The 26,502-nt window shown below is 34.4% G+C and overlaps 1 protein-coding gene across 6 annotated transcripts in view; it reads right to left on the reverse strand.

Moving 5' to 3' along the window:
- Window positions 1-476: 476 nt before the first annotated feature.
- Window positions 477-26,502, reverse strand: part of LOC145684216 (protein lap4-like) — a 378,403-nt gene continuing 352,377 nt past the window's right edge. For 4 of the 6 annotated variants that reach the window (XM_081756294.1, XM_081756297.1, XM_081756298.1 and 1 more), the window contains 5 exons: window positions 26,153-26,258; window positions 24,613-24,723; window positions 23,373-23,522; window positions 14,916-15,128; window positions 477-6,313 (listed from right to left, as the gene is read on the reverse strand). In XM_081756294.1, the coding sequence (XP_081612420.1) occupies window positions 6,113-6,313; window positions 14,916-15,128; window positions 23,373-23,522; window positions 24,613-24,723; window positions 26,153-26,258 (781 nt within the window). In that variant the 3' untranslated portion in view covers window positions 477-6,112. The remainder of the gene's footprint in view (window positions 6,314-14,915; window positions 15,129-23,372; window positions 23,523-24,612; window positions 24,724-26,152; window positions 26,259-26,502) is intronic. The other 2 variants (XM_081756295.1, XM_081756296.1) reach the window with 2 other exon arrangements.

A 26,502-nucleotide genomic window follows, 5' to 3' on the forward strand; every position in this document is an offset into this window, starting at 1 on the left:
ACTTTCCGGATTTCGAAAAAATCCGGCATTCAGAAAAATTCCAAAATTCGGAAAAAAAATAAGGATTTTTTCCGAGTTTTAAAAATTTTGTGAAATACGGAATTTTTCTGAATCCCAGAATTTTTACGAAACCCGCAATTTGTCCGACATCGGAATTTTTCCAAGACTCGCAATTTTTCGAATTCTGGATTTTTCCGATTTTACTTTCCGGATTCCAGAAAGTAACAATTTCGGAATTGGCCACCCCTAAGTTGGACAGTTTTCTGAGGGTTCAAAAAATAGCCAACATTGGAAGAGTTCACTGTACAATTTTCTTTTTAGTTTTTCATGATTTATAACAACAGAAGTGAGACAAATATAACACTCAACCTAGTTTGATTTTATAGAATAATATGTCTTTGATTGTAACAACAAATACAACAAAAAGACTTATTTTAAACATATTGTTAATTGAAATTGGAAAGAAAAAGAAAAAAAACTTGTAAAACCTTTACATTTATTGTTATCAATTACATTTTTTTACTAAATTAAATAATAAAAATGTAATTTAAAATTTTATATATATATATATTTATATATTCGGTACAACTAATCCCTTCTAGGCCTGGCAACCATTATTTATATTATTTACTTCAAAGCTCAATCAACAAGCTAAAAAGAAAACTTAAAAAGGAGGAAAAATATTAACAGTTTTACAACAATAATTTACATATATAAGGCCCATTTGTACATATCCCTGTATGCCCTCATGACATTATTTAAAGACAAATATAATAATTATAAATACTGTAATTAAAGCACAGAAAAAAGTGAGATGATGGTTTAAGATAGACTACACATTTCTTTTTTTTTAAAAAAATACAATTTATTTTGCATATATACAGGGTGTTAAAAAATGTGTTACAAAATTTGGGGGCAGGTTCCTCACATCAAAATAAGAAAAAAAAATGTTCATATGAACCTATGCTCAAAAATGGATAGTTTCGGAGTTATAGCGTGCCGAAAACGTGGAACAAGTGAACTTCAAAAGCTCATAACTCCACTACTATGGGACCTATCGTAGTCGGATCAATACATCATTGAGGAATGCTCCAGTATTTGCACACTAATTTTTAAGAGAGGTAGTTTGATAGTGATCATGTACTCTAAATAGTCTCTCTATATTTGGATAGTTCACATACTAGTTCCTCGGTGATGTCTTGACCCGACTACGATCAGTCCTATAGTAGTGGAACTATTGGGCTTTAAAGATAATTATTTTTTCACGTTTTCGGCACCCTATAACCAGGGTGCGAATTGGCGGGGGGGATGCCAGGGATTTCCCCCCCTGACAAAAATCTTTCCCACCCTGGAGGAGGAAAATTTTATCCCTGGCAGGGATAACTTTTTCCCCCTCTGGAGTATTTTTAAGTGGACATAAAGTAGGTCTACTTTGCGTAGCTAACCTAAATATTACTTGAGTGAAAATTTATGAAAGATCTCACATCTCAACTGTTTTGTACTTGTTAGTGTATATATATATATATATATATATATATATATATATATATATATATATATATATATATATATATATATATATATATATATATATATATATATATATATATATGGGGGGGAGGACTGGGTGCGCATATGGGTGAAATTCATCCCCCCCTGGGAAAATTTTTCAATTCGCACACTGCCTATAACTACGAAACTATGCACTTCCGACCATAGGTTCATATTAACTTTTTTCTTATTTTGATGTAAGGAATCTATTCTCAAAATATTGTGACAATTTTTTTGTAATACCCTGTATAATATATCAAACTGCATGATAAAGCCAATTCTTACCTCATATTTTCGAACATTCAACACGATCTATGGAAATTACCCTTCTATAGCGTTTAATTGACGTATAAAATAGAACAAACAATTTGTTTATAAAGAAAAAACTACTAACAACCAAAAACTTAGTTACTACAATGTATATAAATTTCTTTAAGCTGATAGGTAAGTATTCATACTTTGGATAATACACCTATAGCAATAATTTTTTTTTTTTAGTATAAACAATATTTGAAACTGAAGTAAAATAGAAAAATTCTCAATAATATAGGTTACTGTCTTTTGCCATGCACTTACAAATGCAGGATTAGCATGTTGTTTGTATTAAATGTGGGAACCGGACACACATGTACCCCCACCGAAGATGTAAGCCCAGGACCACACATGTGGATAACTATTCTGGTAGTTTCGAGTCTGCAATCATTCGACATTGTTCTAACTATAATTACTTTCTTATTTATAATCGAAAAAAATGCCTGTCTTGAGGTACAATTCTCACTTGTTCCAAAGGTTATTCTATACGAGATATGATTGGAAAGTTTTAAGACAGGTGGCGCCACTACTAAAGAGGAGTATATATAATTGCCAGTTAGCATGAAAGCGGAGGAAGAATCATTGCGATATCTTTGTTCAGTACAGTGTAGCAACCTGTTGAGTGCGGGCATGTGTGTGTGTGTCGTGGCGGATTATTAATTGCGCAAAATGGATGAAAAATTCGAACAACTTATCGATCCAGGAATTTGTGGCCAAATTCAACATTCTAGTGCTTTCGCAACCCCCTTATTCCCCTGCTGACTTCTCTCTGTTTTCTAATTAAAATTGTCGCTGAAAGGGAAGAGAATTGACTCAATCCGGGCAAATACGGAGAGCGAGTTCTTCACATCTTTACAAAAGATAATTTTTAGTAATGCTTCCAGAAGTGGAAACACCGTTGGAATTGGTGTGTTCAGGCTGCAGGGGATTACTTTGAAGGAGATCCATCGTAATTGCCTGTAAGTACTGCCATTTTTAAATTAGAAGCCCAGTCTTAAAACCTTCTAATCACGCCTTATATTTTACATAGGTACTTTGAAGTTAAGCTGCTCATACAGTTTTGAAACGAAACTCTCCTGGAAAGAGCGCTTCCTCCATACTAATCACCTTAAATTCTACTGAGAGTACATCTCGAATACAAACCATAGTAGTGGTCCGGAGTCATATTGATAGCAGTTTCTGACCTTCAGAAACTTGTTGTTACATAATGCCGAATGAAAATATGAGTTCTATAACATAACTAATGTTCTACCACTTGAAAGAGTCTGTTAAAGTAGTAAACCGCAAAAAGTGACTTTTAAAGTAAAGCATGATTACATTTGGTTAATCTTATAAAGAAACGTCATGGCAGCTAAAAATATATCTGAATAATCTAGCTGATCACTGCATGACTCTTACCAACATTACTGTATGACGCTCACCTAGCATCGTATCTTGTGGCAAAAAGCGTAATTAAAATGAAAATAAAATTAACACAAAATGTGATGTGACGGAACCTTTCCATTGATTAACTGCATAAGCAATTATAAATACAGTCGTTCACCCATTTGATACAATAAGTTTACCGCAGCATCATAAGGGTGCTGGAAGTATATTTCGATTTTCCCACCGAGGGACACTTCGTTACGTAGTTACAGCTCTAAAATAGTTAGTTGTCTGAAAAAGTTTACGATTAAAACCGAAGCCAGTGATTTATTTATGATAGCACTTGAAAATTAACATTGCAAGTATTTTGATTCGACTTTTGAATAACCAAACAATAGTACTGTAAATAAGTATATACGATTTTTGGATTCTACGTTGATTAGAAATGTGAGGGGAAATATAGCAAATGATAAACAGTACATTAAGGCTTCAATGCTTTTTCCACTCTCCAGATTTTTGAAAAATAAAAATAAAAATAAATATACCGCATCTGAGCCACCTCAAATGCATGAGGAACCTATTGGATTTGAATATTGTCCCATCCGTTTCCTCTTGAAATTAAATCAACGGATGTAGATATTTTTTGGTCACTTGAGATCCTTATGCAGATCCAAAACATTTCATACGTATTGTTGCCAGAATATCGTATTATAAAGCAAGGTGGGTGGCTTTTGAACTGTAATATTTTATTTTAAATACGCCTACATACTGTACACCATTTCTCCCTAATTAGTTCGTTAAATGGAGGGTTTACTGTATACATAAAACGGATATTGTAACACGCCTCGTGGCGAGATTATTGCCTCTGCCTCCATATATATATATATATATATATATGCTCTGTAGGGTAAGTGAGAAGATGTCTAATTCTCCCCTCACTAAATTTTCAAGAGAAGGTATGGTAGCAACATTCAAACGAAGCTTGAAGCATCGGCTTTAATATTTTCTCTCTGCGTTCAAGTTTGTGAATTATTATTATATAACAAAATGCTGTAAATCTGTACAAAAGTGTCTCTCGGTAACATTTGAAAATGTGTTCCTGGGAAAAAGATTTTACAGATGTATATGCGAAAAAAGAATAATGATAATCATCTGCATATCAAGTGATTTACAGATTTTACAGACAGATATATATGCGAAAAAAGAATAACGATAATAATCTGTGTAGCCTTTCTTAAACCTAACAAAAATTTCAGCTGCCTAACTGTTCTCAAACATATACATAGATATCTTAAATATATTTCTAATCAATCTTTTGAATACCCCAGTCGCATGAGATTGATTTTTTTTCTTTTAAAAAAATAACAGAATACAGAATTTACACTTTTACACTGTACATTATGAAAGAAACTTACATTATTATTATTAATACATTTAAATACTTTTGGTTTTTTTAAAAAATGATTCTTCTTAATATGTGTATGTAATATATAAATGATGATTAAAAATCAAGCACTCATAAAAACACATTACTAACATAATGTGTTGGTTAAGTCCACTCTGACCCACCACTGGAAGTGGTACTGTAAATCTTGTGTCATATACATACAGTATATATTTATATTTTTATATGTATAAAACAGCGTAAAATGCGCTCACTCAACACGTTAAACACAAACACACTCTCAACACAGGCACACACTATGCAAAAAATGCAAAAAGTTGTATATTATCTTGTTAACAACAATTTCTTTCCATTATTTTCGCATCTTCGTTTAAGAAATAACTTTCCTTCTGTTCCAACTTTTGACAACAGTGTTTTCAGCTTTTCACTTTCCTTCTAAAACCAGTAGCTTTGTTTGTTTTTTTTAAAAAATATTATGCACAATATTCGCACAGGAATGGATGTTTCACACCTTTCCATTGTTTCCACTGAAGTCTTCCATTTAAACAATACAAATGTGATGTCCTTCGCATTTAAACACAGCGTAGAAATATTAGGCAGTTATTTAGAAAAAACATATAAAATACTTATTTTACACTAGCGAGAAAATCCTTTTTTTCGTGTGACACAATATTTACGCCATTATATTGATCGATTTGTCTTCATATTAGAAAACCCATTTATGAAAGAAAAAAGAAAAAACTCTATCTCTCCTGTTTTGGAGCTACGATGGTTCGAGAATCTTTCAGTGTTTAGTGTTTTTGTGCTACCTCTATTACATACAAAGGAGTCATGACGGAGTTGTCATACTAGTCTAGTGGCTAGCAGCGCCGGTACCTCTGGTGCACGGTATCTCCGGTTAAACTTCAACCTTAAACTCTTGCTCCAGATCTCACATAGCCTCGGTACAAAAAAGCTAACTTTCAGTATGAAAACAAACAATCTAAAGATAAATGTACGAAATTCAAGTGATAATTCAGAAATTAATTTCAGTCATTGCAGTTACAAATTCCTCAGTCTGCATGAATGGTATTTTATGTGTGTTTCTATATACCTCGAGCTTCATACGAATTAAATAAGTTTACGAACTAATTGTAATCAAAATCTCTCTACATATAGTACGTATCAAAAAACACACAGCGCTCAACGTCATTTCCCATCTTACTCTAAAAAAATCGAGATCGAGTGCTGGTTTTTCCGCAAGTGGGTTTTGTGATTGGCGAAAATCAGTAGATTAAAAACATAAAATCTTAGTTATAACACCAAAAAAATGTTTCCTCGCAGGCTATGTATGTGTTCCGTGTAGTTTTGTATGACATTTAAAAAAAATCAAGTCCACTACACAAGAATCGAATCTAAAATACTTCAAATTACATATTAAAGTGTTATTTTTTCGTTATACAAATTAAAAACACATCCACTACTTTTAAAAACTTTCACTCAGTGTTTTCCCTTCTTCGATTTTTTCTTTCTTCTTCTTCTGTTGCTGGGATTAACATTAGGCTCATCTGTGGATGGAGTTGGAGACACCGGCGTCGAATCTTCCTCGGGGCTATGCTGCTCCTCTCCATTCACATGACTTGGTTCGCCTTTCGGGTCACATAACTCCAAAGAAATTATCTTCTCCTTGGTTGTTTCAACCTAAAAATCAACCAACAAACAATTTATTAGACAATCAAAGAAAATGAGATTATAACACTGTTACCTTAATTATATTACCGACGTAAGTACAATAATAATAACAATAATAAAATACACTTTTGACAGCACTGCACCCTTTCATCTAATAATTTATGTGACATACAGAAGATATACAAAAGTAGTTGCCGCAGAGACGCAATTAAGAGGCTCCATCAAAAATGAAATGAAAATACCGCTAATTTTACAGTAATTATGTGATATTTTCAAATAGAGAAAAGACAATTTAAAAGCGAAACAGGGGCTCGCTAGACAATATTATTTTACACGTGATACCGTTATCACAAGTTACTAATCTGCTTTCGATTTCCAGCCATTTAGAAAAATCGACATTTATTTTCGCGTTTCTAAATGGCTTGAAACGGAACTCTACTAGGTAACTCGTGATAACGGTTCCTCATGCAAAATAATATTGTCTAGGGCGCTCCTGTTCCACATTTCGGTTACCTTTTGTCTGAAGATTAGTGTCATAATTACTGTAAAATTAGTGGTATTTTAATTTCAACGTGATTAGGCTTTTTAAAAAGTCTCAGAAAGACAAAGATGATATATGAAAATATGTTTACAAAATGTTCTTTGCTGCTAAAGACTATGGAGAAAATTAACGGTGAAAGCATAAATGATTGAAACAATATATACATATACACAGTATTACTGGCGGAATCTGAACGCTCCAATACTCAAACAACTTGGAATTCGAGTAATTTTGCTCCAGAACTCGAGCGCTGCGTTTGAATCCGAACGCTCAGTATGATGTTACTATATGTTTGTATGTTTCCCAAGCGCTTGAACCACACACACATTTTGTCCTTCGATCTGCCGTCGGAAGCTGTAGAAGCTGAGATTTTTCGATGTTATTTCTATATTTTCAATTTTATTAATTTACATTTGTGTTTAAATATTATTAATATTTCTTAACATTTTATCTCAAAATGCCGTATACTTACTATTTAAAAAAAAAAAAAAAAAAAAAATCGTTTAGAAAATTTGAGTTGCAAAACCCAGGCACGCATTAATCCTGTTTCTAGTATTTTAAAAGGGAAAAGTTGCTTGGAATTAGACCTGGTCGCAAAGATTCTCATCTAAATTCGACATAATATTTATGGGATGTTTTGGAATGCCGACTTCGTATGAGAGAGTGGTTACTGTTATAAAGGCAATGGATGAACTGTATTAGACGCTACTACATGAGATGGGCCCATGTGCAAAATTCGATTGTAATTGAAGGTGGACGTCCAGATACCTTCATCACACAACGTATCTAGGGGTAGCTGTGTGTGGTTAACTTCAAAAGGTTAGAGAACTCAAAGCATGAGGTTGTCTAACCTCTGAAACAACGATACATGATTCTACGATTATTTAATTGTTCACTAATAACAATAATAATTAATAATAATAAATATTTAAAAAATCCACAATTCAGAGATTTGAGTAAGAAAGTTATTGTGGACCGAACCACATAATTCGTTTCCCCAAGAGTGAGTGGCAAGATCGTTTAACCTCTTAGCGTCCAGTGTACCTTAAAAGATTCACTTAGGTTTTTGTGTATGGGATGCCCCATTGACATTTTTGTATGTTGTAATCTTGCACACAGAAGTTAAGCTACCGACGACTGCTTTTCTTCGTACAATTTCAAAATAATGTTTTGTTGATTTCTCTGATCTGCCAAGCTTAGCCCATCTGTTCAACCTGTTTTACACAATTCGCTCTAACAACCCATATTGAAAAATTAGATTTTCTTAGATAACATACACTGTGAATGAAACATCGATGAAATTGAATATAGTTCCTCATTTGTGTTATGTTTGATTTTGATTTGAAGAAAGTTGTTGTACATCAAAAGATACACTAGTCGCTACAGAGAGCAGATTCTGATTCGCTCTCCTTTCTTTCCTTAAAATACCTTATTGATACAACAGAGAATGGACACAGAGATGCGACGCTAGAGGGGCTATGGGGAAGGGTGTCCCTCGATAAATAGCATCGTCAAGCCCAACTGCTTCCCTAAACATGTTGTATTGTAATGTCGTTGGAGTAATATAAAACTATTACTTTCGGAATAAATAATAATAATAAATAACGCTTGAAAATATATTTGACTTCTTCTCCCCCCAAGAAATCAAAGCTGTCGTTGTCACTGGGGACACGTAACTGAAACCAAAATATTGTCAATCCATAGCTAGCACTAGTCAACCCTTGCCGCATCGTCAATACCTGAAACTTAAAAAAGTATTTGCTGTGGACAATGATTGTAATGAAATTGACGTTGCCTCATTCCATCTTCACCAAACACACTTGAAAACGAAGAACTTTGTGATGTTGCTCTTGATCTAGCATTCCCTAGAGATATTTTGTGAGCAGGTGAATGAAATTCCTGATGCAGCTAATGACGCATCTTCTTCCAGGGATATATGTTGCTCAGAACGGAAAAGAGTTGGAAAGGAGCAACGTAAATCACTTTCAAACTGGAAGCAAGTAGATGATGATGGTTATTCGAGTGTTTAGGAGATGAACATAAAGCGGAAGATGAAGAAAAAAAAAGTTCTTTCACTATATGATGTATTTTGACAGATGATAGAAAAAGAAACGATTGAACATATTCCAAATAGGAACATATTTAAGCTCGGCGAGAAAGCATTCGAGAATTTAATGTTTCCCTTGAAGTTAGAAGTGATTTCAAACTAGTTCTCTAAATACTATACATCGGGGTGGTTGGAATTTTCCCAAGCTCCAAAGTTCCCAGACAGTTTCTTTCGGTAAAGCCCACATAAAATACGCAATAACTCCCCCCCCCCCCAAAAAAAAACTTCAAACCTTGGGCTGCTTAATGTGATTATAATTATCTTCTTTAACCGTGTTTTTCAGTACATGCCCGGTTTCAGAATTGGTTTAAAATATGTATTTATCAAGAGGAGATTTCCAGAAGAGAATACCACTGAAAAAAGTCTGGAAATCATGTATAACGAATTTTGCTTGCGCTCGATCAAATTGGTTGTAACAGTGTTTAGCTGTAATCTATTATATAAAATAGAAAAGAATCTTGTTGGCGGTCGCATCGCGGGAAAACGGCTGAAATTAAATAATTGGTGGAATGAAAATGTGGAAGAAATCTAGAGTACCCGAGAAAACCCACGGACACAATGATTTACACCAGAAACTTGTGTACCTGGGGATCGAACCAAAGATCCTTCGCACCAGTAGTGAACGATCTTCTACTAAGCCCCCTATTTGCATATGGAAGAAGGTATGTGATGTTGTGCATTAGCATCTCAATAGTGGTACACTCCCAAAAAGAAACATACCGTATACCGTGAGTATTAGGATTGCTGAAAAGTGAAACAAAGATTATTTGCTTATTTAAAATCTCTTTTCGGACCAAGGCTATGTAAGACGTGAATCTACCATGGAATCACCATGGAATATGTACACACATGTCCTACCGAGAATTAAAGGCGATAACGCTAACTTCTTAGACGTGAGAAGCTGCTTGACTGATCTATATCTGCGAAATTCTGTAGATGTTTTATCTTGATCAACCAACATACCTTGTCGAGATCAAAGCTTATGGAAAAGTAGATCAAATGGAATCCTACTTTAAACAACACACTATAATAAAGTAAACAGGTGCTAACAGCATACCTTAGATCGATTTAAACTGCGAAACGATTAGTTGAGCCGGAACGGTCACCTGGCAGTACTGACAACTTCATACACTAACATTTATTGTCGGTGGTGGGAAACACACTATTTTCTGATTAGTACATTTGGATTGATTATGCGAAACAGTTATCTTCTCTTTTGGTTTTAAGATTAGATTACTTTATGCCTAATGATGTACAACCGAAATCAGTCACTTATCTTGATAGGGGCATCGGCAATATCTAGGTATGGCAAAAGTCCAGAGAAGAGATGTTTCTCTTGGTATGCAACTTGCCTTTCCGAATGCCTATCATATTGTCCGGACAAAAAACCCTGCGCCTAGGACTGAGCGATATTTTAATATACTGTCGAATATCGAAAATAAATAATATTATTAACCAATAGTTTGTGATATTTCGATACTTCAGCATTCAATATTTTTTAGATATTTCGATATTCTGGTATTCAATATTTTTCGTTATTTCGATGCTCAATGTCTTTCGATATGCCGCTCTACGATATTTCGACATTCAATACTTTTCGGAATTTCGATACTCAGTTATTCGATATTAAATATCTTTCGATATTCAAAAACTTTCTCGATATACCGCTATTCAATAATTTTTGGGATTCAATATTTTTCGATGTTTCGGTATTCAACATTTTCCGATTAGTTTTCGATACAAACTTAAGGTATCGAAATCCTGATATCGCTAGGTAAAATACAGGGTGTTTCAAAACAACACCGACAACGTTTGGGAGGTGATTCCTGTCACCAAGATAAGACAAAAAGTATAGACCAACCTGAGTGCACAAATACTTCCTTTCTGAGTTAATAGGCTGCCTAAAACATGAAAAAATGAACTTGAAAGGTCCATAACTCTTAAACTATGGGACCTACTGTAGTCGGGTCAAGACCTCACTTAGGAACTGGTATGTACTCTTATCCAAATATCCAAGTTTCAGAATCCTGCGCCACTTCCGCAACAATTTTTATGAAGGTAGTTGTGCATACTTCAAGTCATATGCCCGTAGAAAAACTTCCTCTACAAAAATTGTTGCGAGGGTACCTTAGGATTCTGAAACATGTATTTTTGGATAGCGCACATATTAGTTCTTAAGTGAAGTCTTGACCCGACTACGGTAGGTCCCATAGTTTTGGAGCTATGGACCTTTGAAGTTCATTTTTTCATGTTTTCGGCAGCCTATAACTTCGAAAGGAAGCATTTATGCAGCCAGGTTGGTCTATACTTTTTGCCTGGTCTTGGTGTCAGGAATCACCTTCCAAACGTTGTCGGTGTTGTTTTGAAACACCCTGTATATAGTTCAGTTCATCCTTCAAACCAGTTTTGTTTGTCCAGCAATTGTTAATTTAATTGTCACTGAAAGGAAAGCCTAACACGAAACTATCATCGCTTAAAAAGGATAATAAATTCTGATGGAATAAACGTGGAACGGCAACAATGAAAAAAAATAAAAAATAAAATAAAATAAACAAATAAAAAAAATTGTTGCACCACATCTAAACGTACTTACCACTTTCCATGAAAATTCAACGAATACTTTGATACTAAATTACCTCAGAAGCAGGTAATTCGACTACCAAAGTAATATTATGAAACATCATATATATGGCCTAGTGTTTATTTCACACCAAAAATTATAAACATCTGTACAGAGTTTCATGTAATCCTGGCACAAACCCCTGAATACTATTCTATTTACATGAAGTTTTAGCTGTTTTATTCAGGAAAAAGATTTCCTTTCTTTTTTTAAAATAACTTCTTTTCAAACCTCACTGTAAGCCAGTTAATTACACTACAGGAAAAGACCGATTTCTATTAAAAGAAGGGTACCTTTTTTTCAACAAGACTATTTCTTTGGTTAAATGTTATTCTATTCTTTCTTGTTAGACCACAACATTTTAATACACAAAATAAACTATCCTCCCCTTAAGAAAAAAAAATATTTTTTTAATTTATAAACAGTGCTAGGTTGTTATACATCTCTTAAGTATTTACACCCTTTATACAATTAGTTTCTATAAAATAAAATAAATACTATCACTACAAATCCTACAGAAATGTTAAAATATACTATTTGATGTACTTCTTAAAATCTACGAAACTACTTTCAATGAATTTCTTTTACGCTACTAACAACTTACTACTGTATTATTTAGCTACTTAAATGCTTTTAAAAATCAGGATTGCCACATAACTAGATTTCATCTAATGAATCTTCATTAATATTCTCCTCTGGCAACATTGTTGATATGACTACAAGCTCAAATAAAAGAAGGTAATTTATCACATCTTTAGCACATATTGTGGATTTTCATAGAACGGAAATAACGGATACATTCTATGAAAGTATGAGGTGATTATCAGACATTTCGGTTTTTTTTTTTTTTTTTTTTTTTTTTTTTTAAGTTTACGGTTATGCTTTGTACGGTACAAGGGATGGATGATTGATCAAACTGAATGATATTATATATATATATATATATATTAGTGGAATGAAAATGTGGAAAAAGAGTGGAGAACCCCGAGAAGACCCATGGACCCAATTTTGTCTACCACGAACTCACATGATACGGGATCAAACCAGGAAACCTTCGCACCAGATGTGCACGTTCCGCCGAGCTACCTTGCCCCTGCTTCGTAAAAATGACTAACATTCTTATTACAACAAATCAAACCCTTAATACCATTTTTGAACCATGTTGACAACCTGTTTGCATGATCTTGTTGTCAGAAATACATTCTTCAAAATGTGGGTGTACTTTCAAATAAGGTACGCTAAATTCAATATATGAAACAAATAGCTAATTTGTTCAATATTTGAATATTATCACCAGACACGAAAACGTCCTCTCAAAATGTGGCAATCCTCTCGTTAATGTAAGCTCTCACACTTTCAAATTCTAAAACTATAACTCACAATTTTACTCTACAATACATTCATCAATAATATTACACCTACTAATCACCCAAATCGAAAAACTTTCTTCTCTGCTAAGCTTAAGACTCAAAATACAATAAGAATTTCAAAGTTAATTGTACATTAAATTGTGCTGGTGGAGAAACAGTGGCAGCAAATATCCAAATTAAAAGCGTCGCAAACACTCACCACAACCTGATTAACTTTACATGAAAGAGAATTTTTAGAAGTTGCTACAACTCGGAGGGGAAACAAAAGAGTCGAATTGTGTATAAACAAAACTACTGGAGTCAAATGCCGGAAAAGAAAGACTGACGAAAGATTATTACTGGAAATTTTGGCCCCATAATAAAACAGTACCTACGTTTTTACAACGGAAAATCTATCAATACTACTTCACTGGATACTATTTTTGGATTTCTTCGAAATGATCAAAAAATAATACGACACTTAGTGAAAATTACAACGTGATTTTTTTAAAAAAATATTTTATTATTACCCTACGCGCAATTCGGAAGCGTTTTGTACAGATTTTATTACAGTAAAGATTAGATTTTTAGAAGTTCTTTTCAATTACCGTTTCAGATTCGTATTCCAAGTTCTATTCTGTATCAACTATCAGGTAAAAGAATGGCATTGCTCACTAAAATATTCTATCAATCAATATAAACTGTGCACAGCATTTATCCAAAATTTTTGTAGCAATTACAATTCCGATCTAGTAATACTGGTGATTCTGACTTTACATGCTCCCTTTTCCCGAAGTTTATCCTGGACTGCGCCGTAGATTAATTCAAACGATCCAGAGAAAATCCAACAACACTGTGTTGGTTTATAGCAACAAAAAGAGCTAGAATAGTCGAATTTTCAGTGTCCGTGTTCTATTTAAATAGGTTTGATAACCAATCGGAAATGAAGTTTCAATTACCGTAGGTAATAACTGTGAGAAACAAGCCTACTTGCTACAATTATATTCTATACAGGTAAACGCTACTATTGAGTCATTCCGACGTCCTAATTTTGGAAAATGGACCTGATATTTATTATGGAAATGCATTATTCTCGTAGAGCATGTCATAGCATGGCATATTGAAGAAAGACAAAATACTATATATATTCTAATCCTATTTTAAGGATATTTTTAATTGGTCTTATTTGTTTGGGAGTAAATTAACAGCAAAACAGACACTTTTAGAGTAGAATTAAATTAAATTAGAGTAAAATTTAATAAGGTTCTCTTTTTACGTGAATATTTTCTACCTATTCCTTTTTATTATTTACTTTAATGACATGTCTACTGCGACCACCCCTAAAATTTTGGCTTAGTTTCTCACTATTCTTCTAATTTTACCAATACATTTAGAGTTCCTTCTATATTTGTTGCAATAATCAATCAAAAACTGGAAATATTATACGATTTCTTACGATAGACTATAATCTGCTGTACTTTTTCAGGAAGCATGATGGCTTTTGTCAACAGACTGTTTTCATTACTAGTAGCAAAGAATGCTGTTACTTAACGAAGAACTATATTCACATTGAGGCAAAATTGCCTTATGATTTTTACAGAATTATTGAAGACCTATAAGCCAGGACTTTCGAGTACTCCCAGATACAGTATCAAAACTTGTGAAAAACGTAGGTGCTCTTTCTTTACAGAGGTCAAATATCCAGTACCAACCTTTCTATCAACCGGAACAAACAATATACTACTACGCCCAAGTCAAGCATTATCATTAACGTTCAATATATACATATATATACTGCATGCCAGCCAATTTCTGGAACACTTCAGCAGCTGGAAAAAACATTACAAATACACACTCAACGATACAGATGTGTACGAGACAGATAAGAGAGGGAGCACCACAGTGACAGTTGTGTGTTCTGAGCAGTGCATTTGGCCAAATAATAATTAAAAAAGTACAAAACGTGCAATTAGTGTTCTGGGTGAAACCTGTACCTCTCGTTCAATCAGCTTTTCTATGTACTCTACGGTGCGCACTTTTCGTTCCCCCGTTACTTCGTCTATGAACTCCTCGGTTTTTTGAGTCACTGTTTCTCCGACAACTCTTTCGGTTTCCCGAACTCTTGTTGAACCATCTGTGCTTCTCAAGTACAATTTAGGGAAATCGTCACTAGAGGGCCTTAAGGTTGCTTGAGGAGCATGATGGAACTAGCAGAAAACAAAGCGGGGACGATGGTTAGTTGGTCTAAACACACACACACTCACAGATATAAACAAACAATATTTTTATCTTTTCTCTCTCTCACTCATTTGCTTTCGATCTCTACACCTTACATTTATGACAAAAGGAATAACATATACACATACACACGAAGTCCACAACACATAGTGAAGATATTCTTTAAGATATTCCATCAGCTATTTTAGCAGCCGTAGTATGACCCTAACTTTCGGATCAGTCAGCTTCAACTGTCACGGGCGATAAGCATTTTTCATCCTAGTTTCGAACATTTTGTGATATTAAGTGGAGAAGCGTAAATCGCGACGGCTAATATATCAATGCAGAAAGTATTCATGGCATGTCACTGACACGGGAAATTCTGTACTTTCTAGGACTCTGGAAGAATGGATAACGGACTAGAAGTATGAAGGTTAATGTCTGCAAACGTCGGTGTGAGCTGAACTGTCGCGTCGTAGGAAATGGACATGATTCGGTTTTCACAGAGTTCCTGCATAAAACGGCAGTAATTAGCGATAGGAATAGCATTCAGAGCTTACGAAAATTTAAGAGAACATGTTCTGTCGTATAGAAATGTTATCAGCTATGTTGCAGTATTTTAACATGAAAAGATTACCTAGATCTGACACTCAATAACTGCTCAGACTCGCGCTGTTCGTGCCCATACCGATGCATTCGCAGAAGACGATCTTGGAATTACAAACATATGCAAGAACTGCCCAAGCAGCTGTGTACACAATTTCACGAGAGGATCTAAAGATGCGCAAGACTGCTGCAAAGTTAGTGGTACATGAACTAACGAAATGAAAAAATGGGCACGCTACAAGATGTGTCATGTGATCCTGAAATTTTTCGGACGGAAAGATCAGTAGTTCTACAGTATTCACCACAATAACCGTACTTGTCGCTTTGCAACTACCACCTGCATAATTACAGCAAAACAGCAACAACCGCTTCCGCACACAAGAAGTTGCAATCACTTTCCAGTACGAGGTTCGAATAAAGTGAAGCAGATGGGGTTCTCCCGTCTTATTCACCGAAGGCAGCAGGCAACTGACAGTGGGTGATTACTTGAAAGGGTATTAATGTGGTAATTATTATCAAGTTTTTCGAATGTTTCTGCTACTGTCTTTCATTTATCATCTCCTATAATTCAATCATCTTTGATGGGGGCACGGTGGCTCAGTTGTAGAGCGCTTACATCTGGTGCGTGGGGATCGCTGGTTCGATCGCCGGTCAAGTAAGTTTGTGGTGGACAACATCATGTCCGTGGGTTTTCTCGAGTACTCCTATTTCCTCCCACACTCTCATTTCACAACTTCCCTCCCTTAGCCTAACAGGCATAATCGTGGACGTTAATTTCATTTCATTTCAATCATTTTTGATTTATCATCTCCCTACTAAGTACACTAAAGTCGTTATATATTTTCTCTCTTCCCACACATATATATCTTGAACTTCTGTTGTGCAATGTATGCCCGAAAAAAAAAAAAAAAGTTCCCATGGCTTAGTAAGTAACCTTCATACAAACCCTCACACCAGATCAAAAATATGTTAAAAATGCGTATCACGCGTTGATGGATGAAACTGACTGATATGAAAGACCGGAAACACACGATGATCCAAAGTAAGTGATAGGTGTTAAAAGATGTACACTCGAGTTCAAAATACTTTCTAAAGGATGTGCTGTAGGATCAAAATCCGAACGGAATACCAAGTATAACGTTAGATCGATGTCTTCTACTATCGTACTATTCGAAATGACACCATACTTGTGGAGACTGGTGCAAATTACCGGCGGATTTCCCCACTTTTTCCATTATATCATTGAACCTGCGGAGAAGGTTTAGTTTCTTATAGTCCGCTCCATATAAAGGTCAACCAGATAATACAATATAACAATCCCGCTGGAGTTAAGTGTACTTTCCTTCGTATTTGTGATTTGTGATTTAATGTTACGTTCCTCTCAAGCATCGAGACCGTATAGATTCAAGTGATATCAGAACTACTACTCATTATTCGGTTTATATCCTAGACATTACTTCTCCCGGCAGTGTTTGATTGATTATTATCCCTTTTCAGCACAGAGGTTATATGAGTTGAGATTTACTGCTTCACTACTAGTTTTGTATCCGGGACAAGAACCCGCACCGGGAATCGAATCCGGGATCATATACACACAAAGCGCGCGTGCTGAACATTTGGTGCCGAACAATCACTATGAATCCCTTTTGTTTAATTGAAACAAGCAGCAGTGTGATGTGTACACCACGAGAAGGAGTTTGGTTTGTACTGCGAGAAATTTTCGCAATTAATACTGACACTGGAATTGGTAGTTATTACTCCACTTCCAATTTTAGCAGAGAGATAGAACAGAATCTATTCTTGGGGACGCTTAACTGATTGCAGAAAACTGCTTCTTTCTATCTGTTACAGTTATTACTCTATAGTATCACCGTTGAAACCGGAAATGTTGATTTCTGTCACTTTCGGTTATAATAGACAGATTACAATGTAGATGGAATATAGTCTTGGAACACTTAATTTATTGTAAAAAAATATTCTCGTTATTTGTTAACGTTTTAATCTATAGCGATCAACGTTAAATAACCGGAAATGGTTGAGATTGATTTCCGCCACTTCTGGTTTGATTAGCGAGTTAAGAGAGAAGATGGTACCTAGTTTTAGTACGCTAAATCGATTTCGGTACGAAAAAGGCGCTTCTCGTTATCTTTTATCGTTTTTCCACTATGAGAGATTAATACTGAAACCGGAAGTTATAGTGGATTTATATCACTTCGACTTTTTTTTTCTTCAGAATTTAGGATGGAGGTGAAATGTATTCTTAGCACGCTTAATTGAATGTAGGAAATCGCTTCTCGTAACCTATTGCCGTTTTTGCTGTATAGCGATCAACGTAAAAACCGGAAAAGGCTTATTTCCACCACTTCCGGTTTGAATATCACCTCCGCCAACAAACTCAATTCTCAATTTTCGATCCTCTATATCTAACCAATACTGGGGTGATTCACTAAGAACAGGGTAAATATATAAGGGAGTTCTAGTAGACCTAACTCCTAAATTCCAAGTATCTTTGCCTATTTTTATATTTAGAGTTTTTTTCTTTTGTCTCCGAGTGTACATTTCCACACACATTCGTAGATACAAGTACTGCATGTCGAAACTGATGTGATGACATGAGAAACCCCTGTCATGTACAGAAACAATACACTACCAGAAGAAACTTATAACATTCTCAGTTCATTCATTCATGTTGCACACTTTCTTTCTACTGTACACAATTTCATTTTACACTCACAAAACTTTACTTGGTGTATTTAATTCATCTTTATTACCTCAATTATTACTTTACTTCAGTTTATTCCCAAGAATCTATTCGTATCTTACCGAAGTACGGAAACACACGTTTTTCAACTTATCTCAAATACAATATGCCCCGTAGTTCATCGGGTAGTTCGGTAAAACAGATAAAAACTCACATAAATTTGTTAATCAGATAGTTATATGTTAAAAAAAAAGTGATGCTGAAAAAAATTATGGAAATTATTTGTATCATCATTCACAAACATATGAAGTAGTTTCAAGGAAGTTTCCAGAATCGTGCCATTACATCAGAACTGAGATACATTTCATAATCTTGCCTTAGAAAAAGGTACATTGTTTCTCGACAATTTTAGAAGTTGTAACCTATTTCCATAAATTGCAACCCTTTCTTTATTTTGTATTGTCTTTATCATGACATAACATTATCTGTTGAAGGAGATTTGAGAAGCTGGTCTATAAATTAAAGAATTATTTAGGTCATTTCCAATACTTACATTAACTGTGTTTCTGTAAATATTGAGATAATGCGTTATTTATTCATGATATTAATCTTAACTGAAGTAACCTGAGGTTAACTTTCACTGCAACGTAATGAATGCCATGTGAATGTAATGTATACAGTCCGTTATAAGATAACTGCACCATTTGTGAATACTTGAATTTTCATTTTCGTTAGGAAACTGTTTATCAATTTTGTCTCTAAAAGGGCTGATAATATTAAACAATTATTCTACATTATAGCTTGTGCACTTTGTCTGCTCTTTGCTCAACAGGTCGCACTACATTCTATTTGCAAATAGCTGCCTCGCGTTTAGACACGTGAATGTTGACTCGCTGAATATTTTTAATCAAAATTAGTTCCGTGGGTGGACTTTTGTGCTTGTGAATTTTTGTTTATGATCTGTATGTGTCATACCAGTGCTTTTCTAATTGTTATTAAATAGTTATTGTGTTGAAAATGGGCAAAGTTTAAAGGAACACACTCCTCATAAGCACGGAAAAATACTGGTGTTGCGTTAAGCCGCTATTTCACGTTAGATTGCACAAAAACTTGGAACTAAATCATACAAAACTGATAGTGTTGTTGAAAAGCAAATGATTTTCAATAAGTTCTCTTTGAGATAAGTGTGGCCGAAAATGGAAAACAAGCCCTCGGATACACAGAAAAATAAAGACGCTAGCTCTGACAAGCAAAGCATCTTTTATGACAAATTGCTCAAACTGTGTCTGATGAGACTAGTGTTAGTGCAAGCTAGGTAAGAGTTATTAAATAGCTAAGGACCGAGAAATTCGGAAGCAAACGGCAAGAAAAAGCCGATATACGCAAATCACCTTAAGAAACAAAACACATTTTCTTAGCATGCACGAAGCGTGGGATATTGAAGAGGGAGAACATATGATTTTCTCTTATTAAAAAAAAAAAAGTTTACGGTGCTTTAGAATTACATTCATCTCTAACTGTGAACTTAATGGTGACTGCATTTCACCGACACAGAAGTTTAGTAAGAGTGTAATAGTGTCAGGTTGTTTAACGTCGAAAATTCTCGGAAGATTAGAAATTTGCATCAGGTCGGTTAACGTATAGTATTACATGGATTACTTTATATCGTAAACTTTTACCAAATGCAAAAGATTATTCCTCACGTGGGACCTTAAGATTATTTCACATTTTAAGACGATAATGTGCCGTATCACAGAGCTGCGGTTGTTAAGAAATGGCTTTCAGACATGTATATCCACTAAACTCGCCAGATATCAGCCATATCTTGTTGTACACCATATCTCGCAAGTTTCAGAAAAATATTTACAAGCAAGGAAAGAGCTTACTGAAGCTACTGTGCGAGGTTGGTTTCATGAGTTAGACATATCTTTGTGTGCCAATCTCTCGTACACAGCATGCCGAAGAGGTTGACAACTTTGAAAGCTGCAGATAGGAAACATACAACATACTGAGTTCTGTGTTTACACAATTTTGGGTTCTATACACTTAGTAGTACTTTTTATATCCATTAATGTGGAGTTAATATACGTTCATACACAATGGATGAAAACATATATGTACTTTTTTTTTTTTTTTTTTTGTATTAATTGTATTAACCCCTAAGCATACTATTTTTACAACACACATGTATGATACACCATTCGAAAGATCGTTTCTTCAGCTTTAAAACTGTACATGACAAGTAATTTCATCTATTGACAGAAAACTAGAACTAAAAGGAAAATAATATATCGATGGCTCAGACCGTTTCGCAACCGGCTGTGTATTTATCGACCTGGCGAGCTCATCCATCTCACAGACAGCTGTGTATAACAAAAAGTTAATATTTGTAATATATTGTATTATTATGTAATACATGGTATTTGAATCTAACTTAAAAATATATATATATATGTAATAGATAGAACAGCAAACTTGTATGTTGTAATTGCAATGCATAACAATTTAAAGATATACTAAATAATACCCTTTATAATATATGGAACAATACACTAAATGTATCGATTTTTCTTAGGTGGTGCAGTTATTCTGTAACGAACTTTATACTACTAAACCATATTATGATTACTGCGGATGGCAAAGGATACTAACCTAATAACCAAGTTCGGGAATTGAACTTAGAATCCTTTGCCTTGAATCTTTGGGATCCTTTGCAGTAATCATAATAAAATGGTGCCGAAACCCGGGTCCGAAGCAGGAAGTTCATAATAAAGATCACTATAATCAGTATATAGTATAATTTTAAAATACTTTTCACTAAAATTCCTTAAATTATAGATATTAATAGAAGAAATGCATATTAGTTTCTTTAAAACAATTGAAGGTTATCAATAATATTTCAAACAAGCTATTAGAATTTGTGAGATCTTTACCTTATTAAATGTTATAATCTATGTACCTTTCGAGATTCCTAACTACAGTTTGTGATCCATAATTCGACTGAATTTTTATTTTTTCCTGACCTGTTTGCACTGATAAAGATCAATTTAAAAGGATTTTAATGGTAGACCTCAGAAAACCCTTGCGGGCCACAGTTTGAAAAATGCTACTATGGAACACTATAGGTTGTAGCGAAGCCAAAGAAAGATCTTTCTGTTTTAGACAAATTCGGAGATCTTGTAACTTTTGGAGATAGTTCCAATAGCTACAGATCCAGATTTGTTTTCATTCCTGTCTGAGTATTTACACTGATAGCACACTGAGTGTAATTAGGGAGGGAAGAAGTTTCATTTATTTATTTACTTTTATCACACAATTCTGGAAACTTTTTTTTTTGGGGGGGGGGGGGGGGGCACTACCTTTTGAAGCTTCTTGCTAAGCTCACTCTCGCTTCTTGAATTTTAGTGAATAACTTAAAAAAAAAATGAAAAACATAAAAATATTAAAAGTGAGCAAGGCAGTATTTACAAAATGCTATTAAATCAAGTAATAACTGTTTTCAAAAGTGTTCATATAGGGCAAAATTTAGAGATAATTTGTTAACCAAGCGTTAGTCACACGATTAGTGCCGTATTAGCTATGTACTAAGGAGTGTGTACCTTTTGGTATTCAATCTTCTTAAAGTTTAACTTATAAGTTGATTTGGGTATGATTAACTAATATAACCCTAATACCTCGAGTGAGAAAAAGAAATCTGGCAACTACGGAAATCTAGACGTGGGCATGCGCTGTCAGGGTGTCTACTAAAATTCCAATCTGAAATTTCGTGACCTTTTCTTAACCAAACCATAAAATTTAGTAACATTTTCAAGAGAGAATTTGGGTGCAAATTGCGTCGAATTTTCATGCATGCGGTAGAAGCGTGTTTTGCTTGCGATTTGCGTTTAAAGCCAACCATAGACATGTTTGGTGGTGAATTTTGACTTTTTATGGAACAAAGTTTTCCAGTCTAAACTTATACTTGTACAGATAAAAACTGTCGTGACCCAAAAGCTAAATTTCGTGACTTTCACGATCGTTTTCTGATTTCGTGACTTTTGTGACCGATAGATTCTGGTAGTCTTTAAAAATGAAAATATATGGAATACAAAATGTTTTCTTTGTGGTTTGACATCCTAACAACTTATAAATAGTTACGAAATCCAATTATAATTAAGGAATTCATTTCTGAGGGATGTATTTACGGGGGGGAATAAGTAGAAGTCAATTAATATTAGCAACAGTAGAAGGATTATGTTGTAATTATAAGGGTCGATACTTTATCGAGCAGTTGTATGTATCTCTCAGAAAACTGGAAATTTTCTACTCATCTCTCACTGTTCACTTTAAGAAACGGTTCTGCTATTGTAGAGGACTCATCTTAATAGCTGCTTCATAGTTAACTTACCTGATGAGGTGAAAGGAAAGAAAGATGAGGTAATTAATTGCGTTCGTATTCTCATAATGTAAGTTTATTGTGGCTAAACCAGAGTACCCTCTGCTCTAAATGAATTAATTACATGTAATTAACTTAGTCAACTACTACGTGCTAATCAGAGATTCTGAACACACTTCTCATAACCATGTGTTAAGTCAAACCCTTAGTATGGCGCTATCATTTGTCAAAACGATTTTGCATTAAGGCCCACAATGTATACATTTGGGTGCGCAGCTTATAACGTTTTAATTGCTGGGCACCCAATCTTATACACTATACGAACAGTCTTGAAAATAGTTATTACTTCATGTAACAGTATTTTGCAGATATTATCTGTCTTTTGATGTTCCTCATTGTCTTAAAAATTATTCACTAAACTAAAAAACAATAATAATAATAAAAATTGAGGTGAATTTGTGATGAGCTTTAATGTTTAGCAATCATATGGCTAGTAATAAAAATAATACATTTTACTATTCTCATTTGAAATAAAGTACATTTAATACTTACAGACATATTATTCTCCAAATCGGCTTTTGTCTCGTTGTTGTTAGTGGTGAGATCACATTCGTTCTCTGACACATGGTTGGAAGACTTTACATCTTTTCCCTCGATCATTTCGCTCATCTTTTTGATCACCATCTGCGCTTGTAAAGCATCCTACAAAGAACACATATTATGTAATATAGAACCATTGCCAAACACACAAGTTCTTGATATTATAAGAGTCAATTTGCACATTAGATAGAAGAAATGTTTGTTCACGTATAAGTGAACATCTTTATACTAAAGTAATAATCGCTCAGTTCTTATATATTAATATTCCTAATTTTCATTCTTAATACAGGGTTATAAGATAATACACTCAAACTGGAGGAGGTGACAATAAACGTGAAACTAAGCAAAAAATGTCTAATAAACATGAGGTCAAAAAACGACACCATTTCCACATAAAAGGTGTTGAAAATGCGGAGGTGTCAAATATCTCATGAATATGGAAAGATATCGGGGTCGGGTCAAAAGATTACCCAAAAAGTGACACCCGACGACTGGAATGACGTACAGATGGAAGCGGAGCGGTCGATGCCCAACTGGGATCCCTACGAGCAGATGGAGAGTCCACACATATTACCGCATCCATGGGAATTCCTGTTTTGCAACGACCGCTATGCTAGGTACCATCTCGACATCTGCCTGGTGTAAATGAGGAAAACCCGAAAAACCTTACAGGATAACTGGCCTAAAAAGACTTTCACACCTTTCCGACCGAGTGTCCCGACCGAGAATCGAAACACAGATCGCTCGCACCAAAGGCGTGTCCATACTCTAACCCAGATTAGTAAGATACTGAAAGACTACTTTGATCAAATTTCGTTTATATTTAAGACAAAACTGCGTATTCTGCCAAGCATGAGGTACGAAGAGTTATAGGATTCTTGATTTCTACTAGTTCCGGAAGATAAAAGATTCTACACGGAAAGCAGTTTTCCTCTGTTGAACTCAGACTCTTTGAATACACAGCGCGGGAAGACAGTACAATGATGGTATTTGAAAACTGGTATCACGCTATTGTCAGTCCTTGGATGTACAGTTGGAAAAATTAATGAAAATTTTCACGAATTTAAAATTAAGCCTTTGAAACTATAATTGATTAAAATTAATGTCAGAAAAAGAGTAACAGCTAAAATTAATATCAACTTCAAAATTTTGAAACAGTGAATACTGTAAATAAAAAGAAATGATAATGCACCTGTTCCAGAGACTTTAGTCGAGCCTGTCTCCATGCTGCACGCTTTTCTGCTCTCAATGCTCTCTGTTCAGCAGGCGAAAGTTCTTGCTCATCGTTCGGTCCCAACAGACCCTGACAGTGGAACACAACATATCATCATACATAAGCAAGCATTATCCAGAACAAAATCAAAGCAAGCAAATTAATCATGGAACATCATGCAGTAATTCTAATGCAGCTAAAGACAATTCACAACAATGAACTGCTTAAATCATAAACACAATGCATTATTATTATTATTAAAAAAAAAATGCTAATCGGCATCTAAATTATTTTCGAACGAATCAGCATAGAAATGCAACCTTGGTAGAGTATTTGCGTTCATCTAACAAAAGACTAAAACAAATTGCATTCTCATTATTTGGAACATGCTTAAGAGGCCCCATCACGGTAAAATTAAAATACCGCTAATTTTACAGTAATTATGCGATATCTTCAAATTGAAGAAAGATAATCGAAAAGTGGAACAAAAGCGCCCTAGACAATATTATCTTACATGAAATACGGTTATCACGACTCACTTATCTTCTTTCGGTTTCCAGCCATTTAGAAAATCGGCATTTATTATTGCGTTTACAAATGGCTGCAAACGGAAAGCTACTAGGTGACTTGTGATAACGGTACCTCATGCAAAATAATGTCTAGGGCGCTCTTGTTCCACATTTCGATTATCTTTTACCTATTTGAAGATATTACATAATTACTATAAAATTTGCGGTATTTTAATTTTGCAATGATTAGGCCTCTTAACTAGATTATAGGAAATTCTTTCATTACACAAAAACACGACATCTTTATTTTTAAGGCCACTGATATATATGGAGGATTATTTCTGCTTTTTCTTTAAAATGAACTGAATTTTAACAATGTAATTCTATTGACTTCTTCTTGAAATCTAGTTAATGTCCCTTATATTGCATGCCTTTATAATAAAATCAGAAGTATTATGACGCAGCAGCGCGGAAATTTGCTTCTCAGTGCTTTAATTAAATCAAACATGGCCATATAACACAAAAACAAACTTTTATTACGTTTAAAAAGGATGACGAAAATAAAGATTTCTTTACAATGTTACGCATAAAGAAAGTAATTTTGTAGCAGCTTTTGAGTACAGAAGTATATCACCATTATATTATAATATTGTCATTTGTTTCAACAAAACCATATGTAAAAATGGAAGTGACCTTGTGTGGTATCTAATAACGGAAAAACGACTGAACCGTTGGTATTGAACTTTGGAATACAGTTATCGCATGCCTCGAACTGGACTTTTAAGTACACTGAAGCGAGATACATATATAGATTCTTAAATGACTAGCTGAAAAGAACTAGGATAAAACTAGATTATGTTACAAACAGATGCAACACATGCAAGTAACACGTACATCACGGAATTGTCAATTTTATTGTGAAGAGCAATAATTAAAAAAAAAAAAAAAAATCTATGGATGAAGGCAGATGAGAAGGGTTTTTGAATTTTTTTCTAAACATGCCGCATTACCTCCTGTTGAAGTTTTTCTTTCATTCTTCTTTCTGCCTTGGCAGTGTGTATGCTTCCCATACTCGCCAGGCCAGGAGCGCTGCCAGGATCTTGCTTCAAGTCATTGCTGAAACAAATAAGCATTATGTTTTTATATGACGTAGGACATTATGGAATAAAAAAAAAAAGAATAATAAAAAGAAATTCTTAATGTATTCCAAAAATTTCACTTTCTTGCATAAAAGGACTGAAAAAATTGTGAAAAGTAAACACTGTGGTTATGTTATGTGTCATTTATGATTTACATAGAATGGGATGTACGCAACAGGTATCGTAGTCATTGTAAAAAAACCACGAAAGAATAGGATTTT

The sequence above is a fragment of the Thermobia domestica genome, chromosome 4, assembly GCF_964235325.1.
Source record: "Thermobia domestica chromosome 4, izTheDome1.hap1.1, whole genome shotgun sequence".
Lineage (NCBI taxonomy): Eukaryota > Metazoa > Arthropoda > Insecta > Zygentoma > Lepismatidae > Thermobia > Thermobia domestica.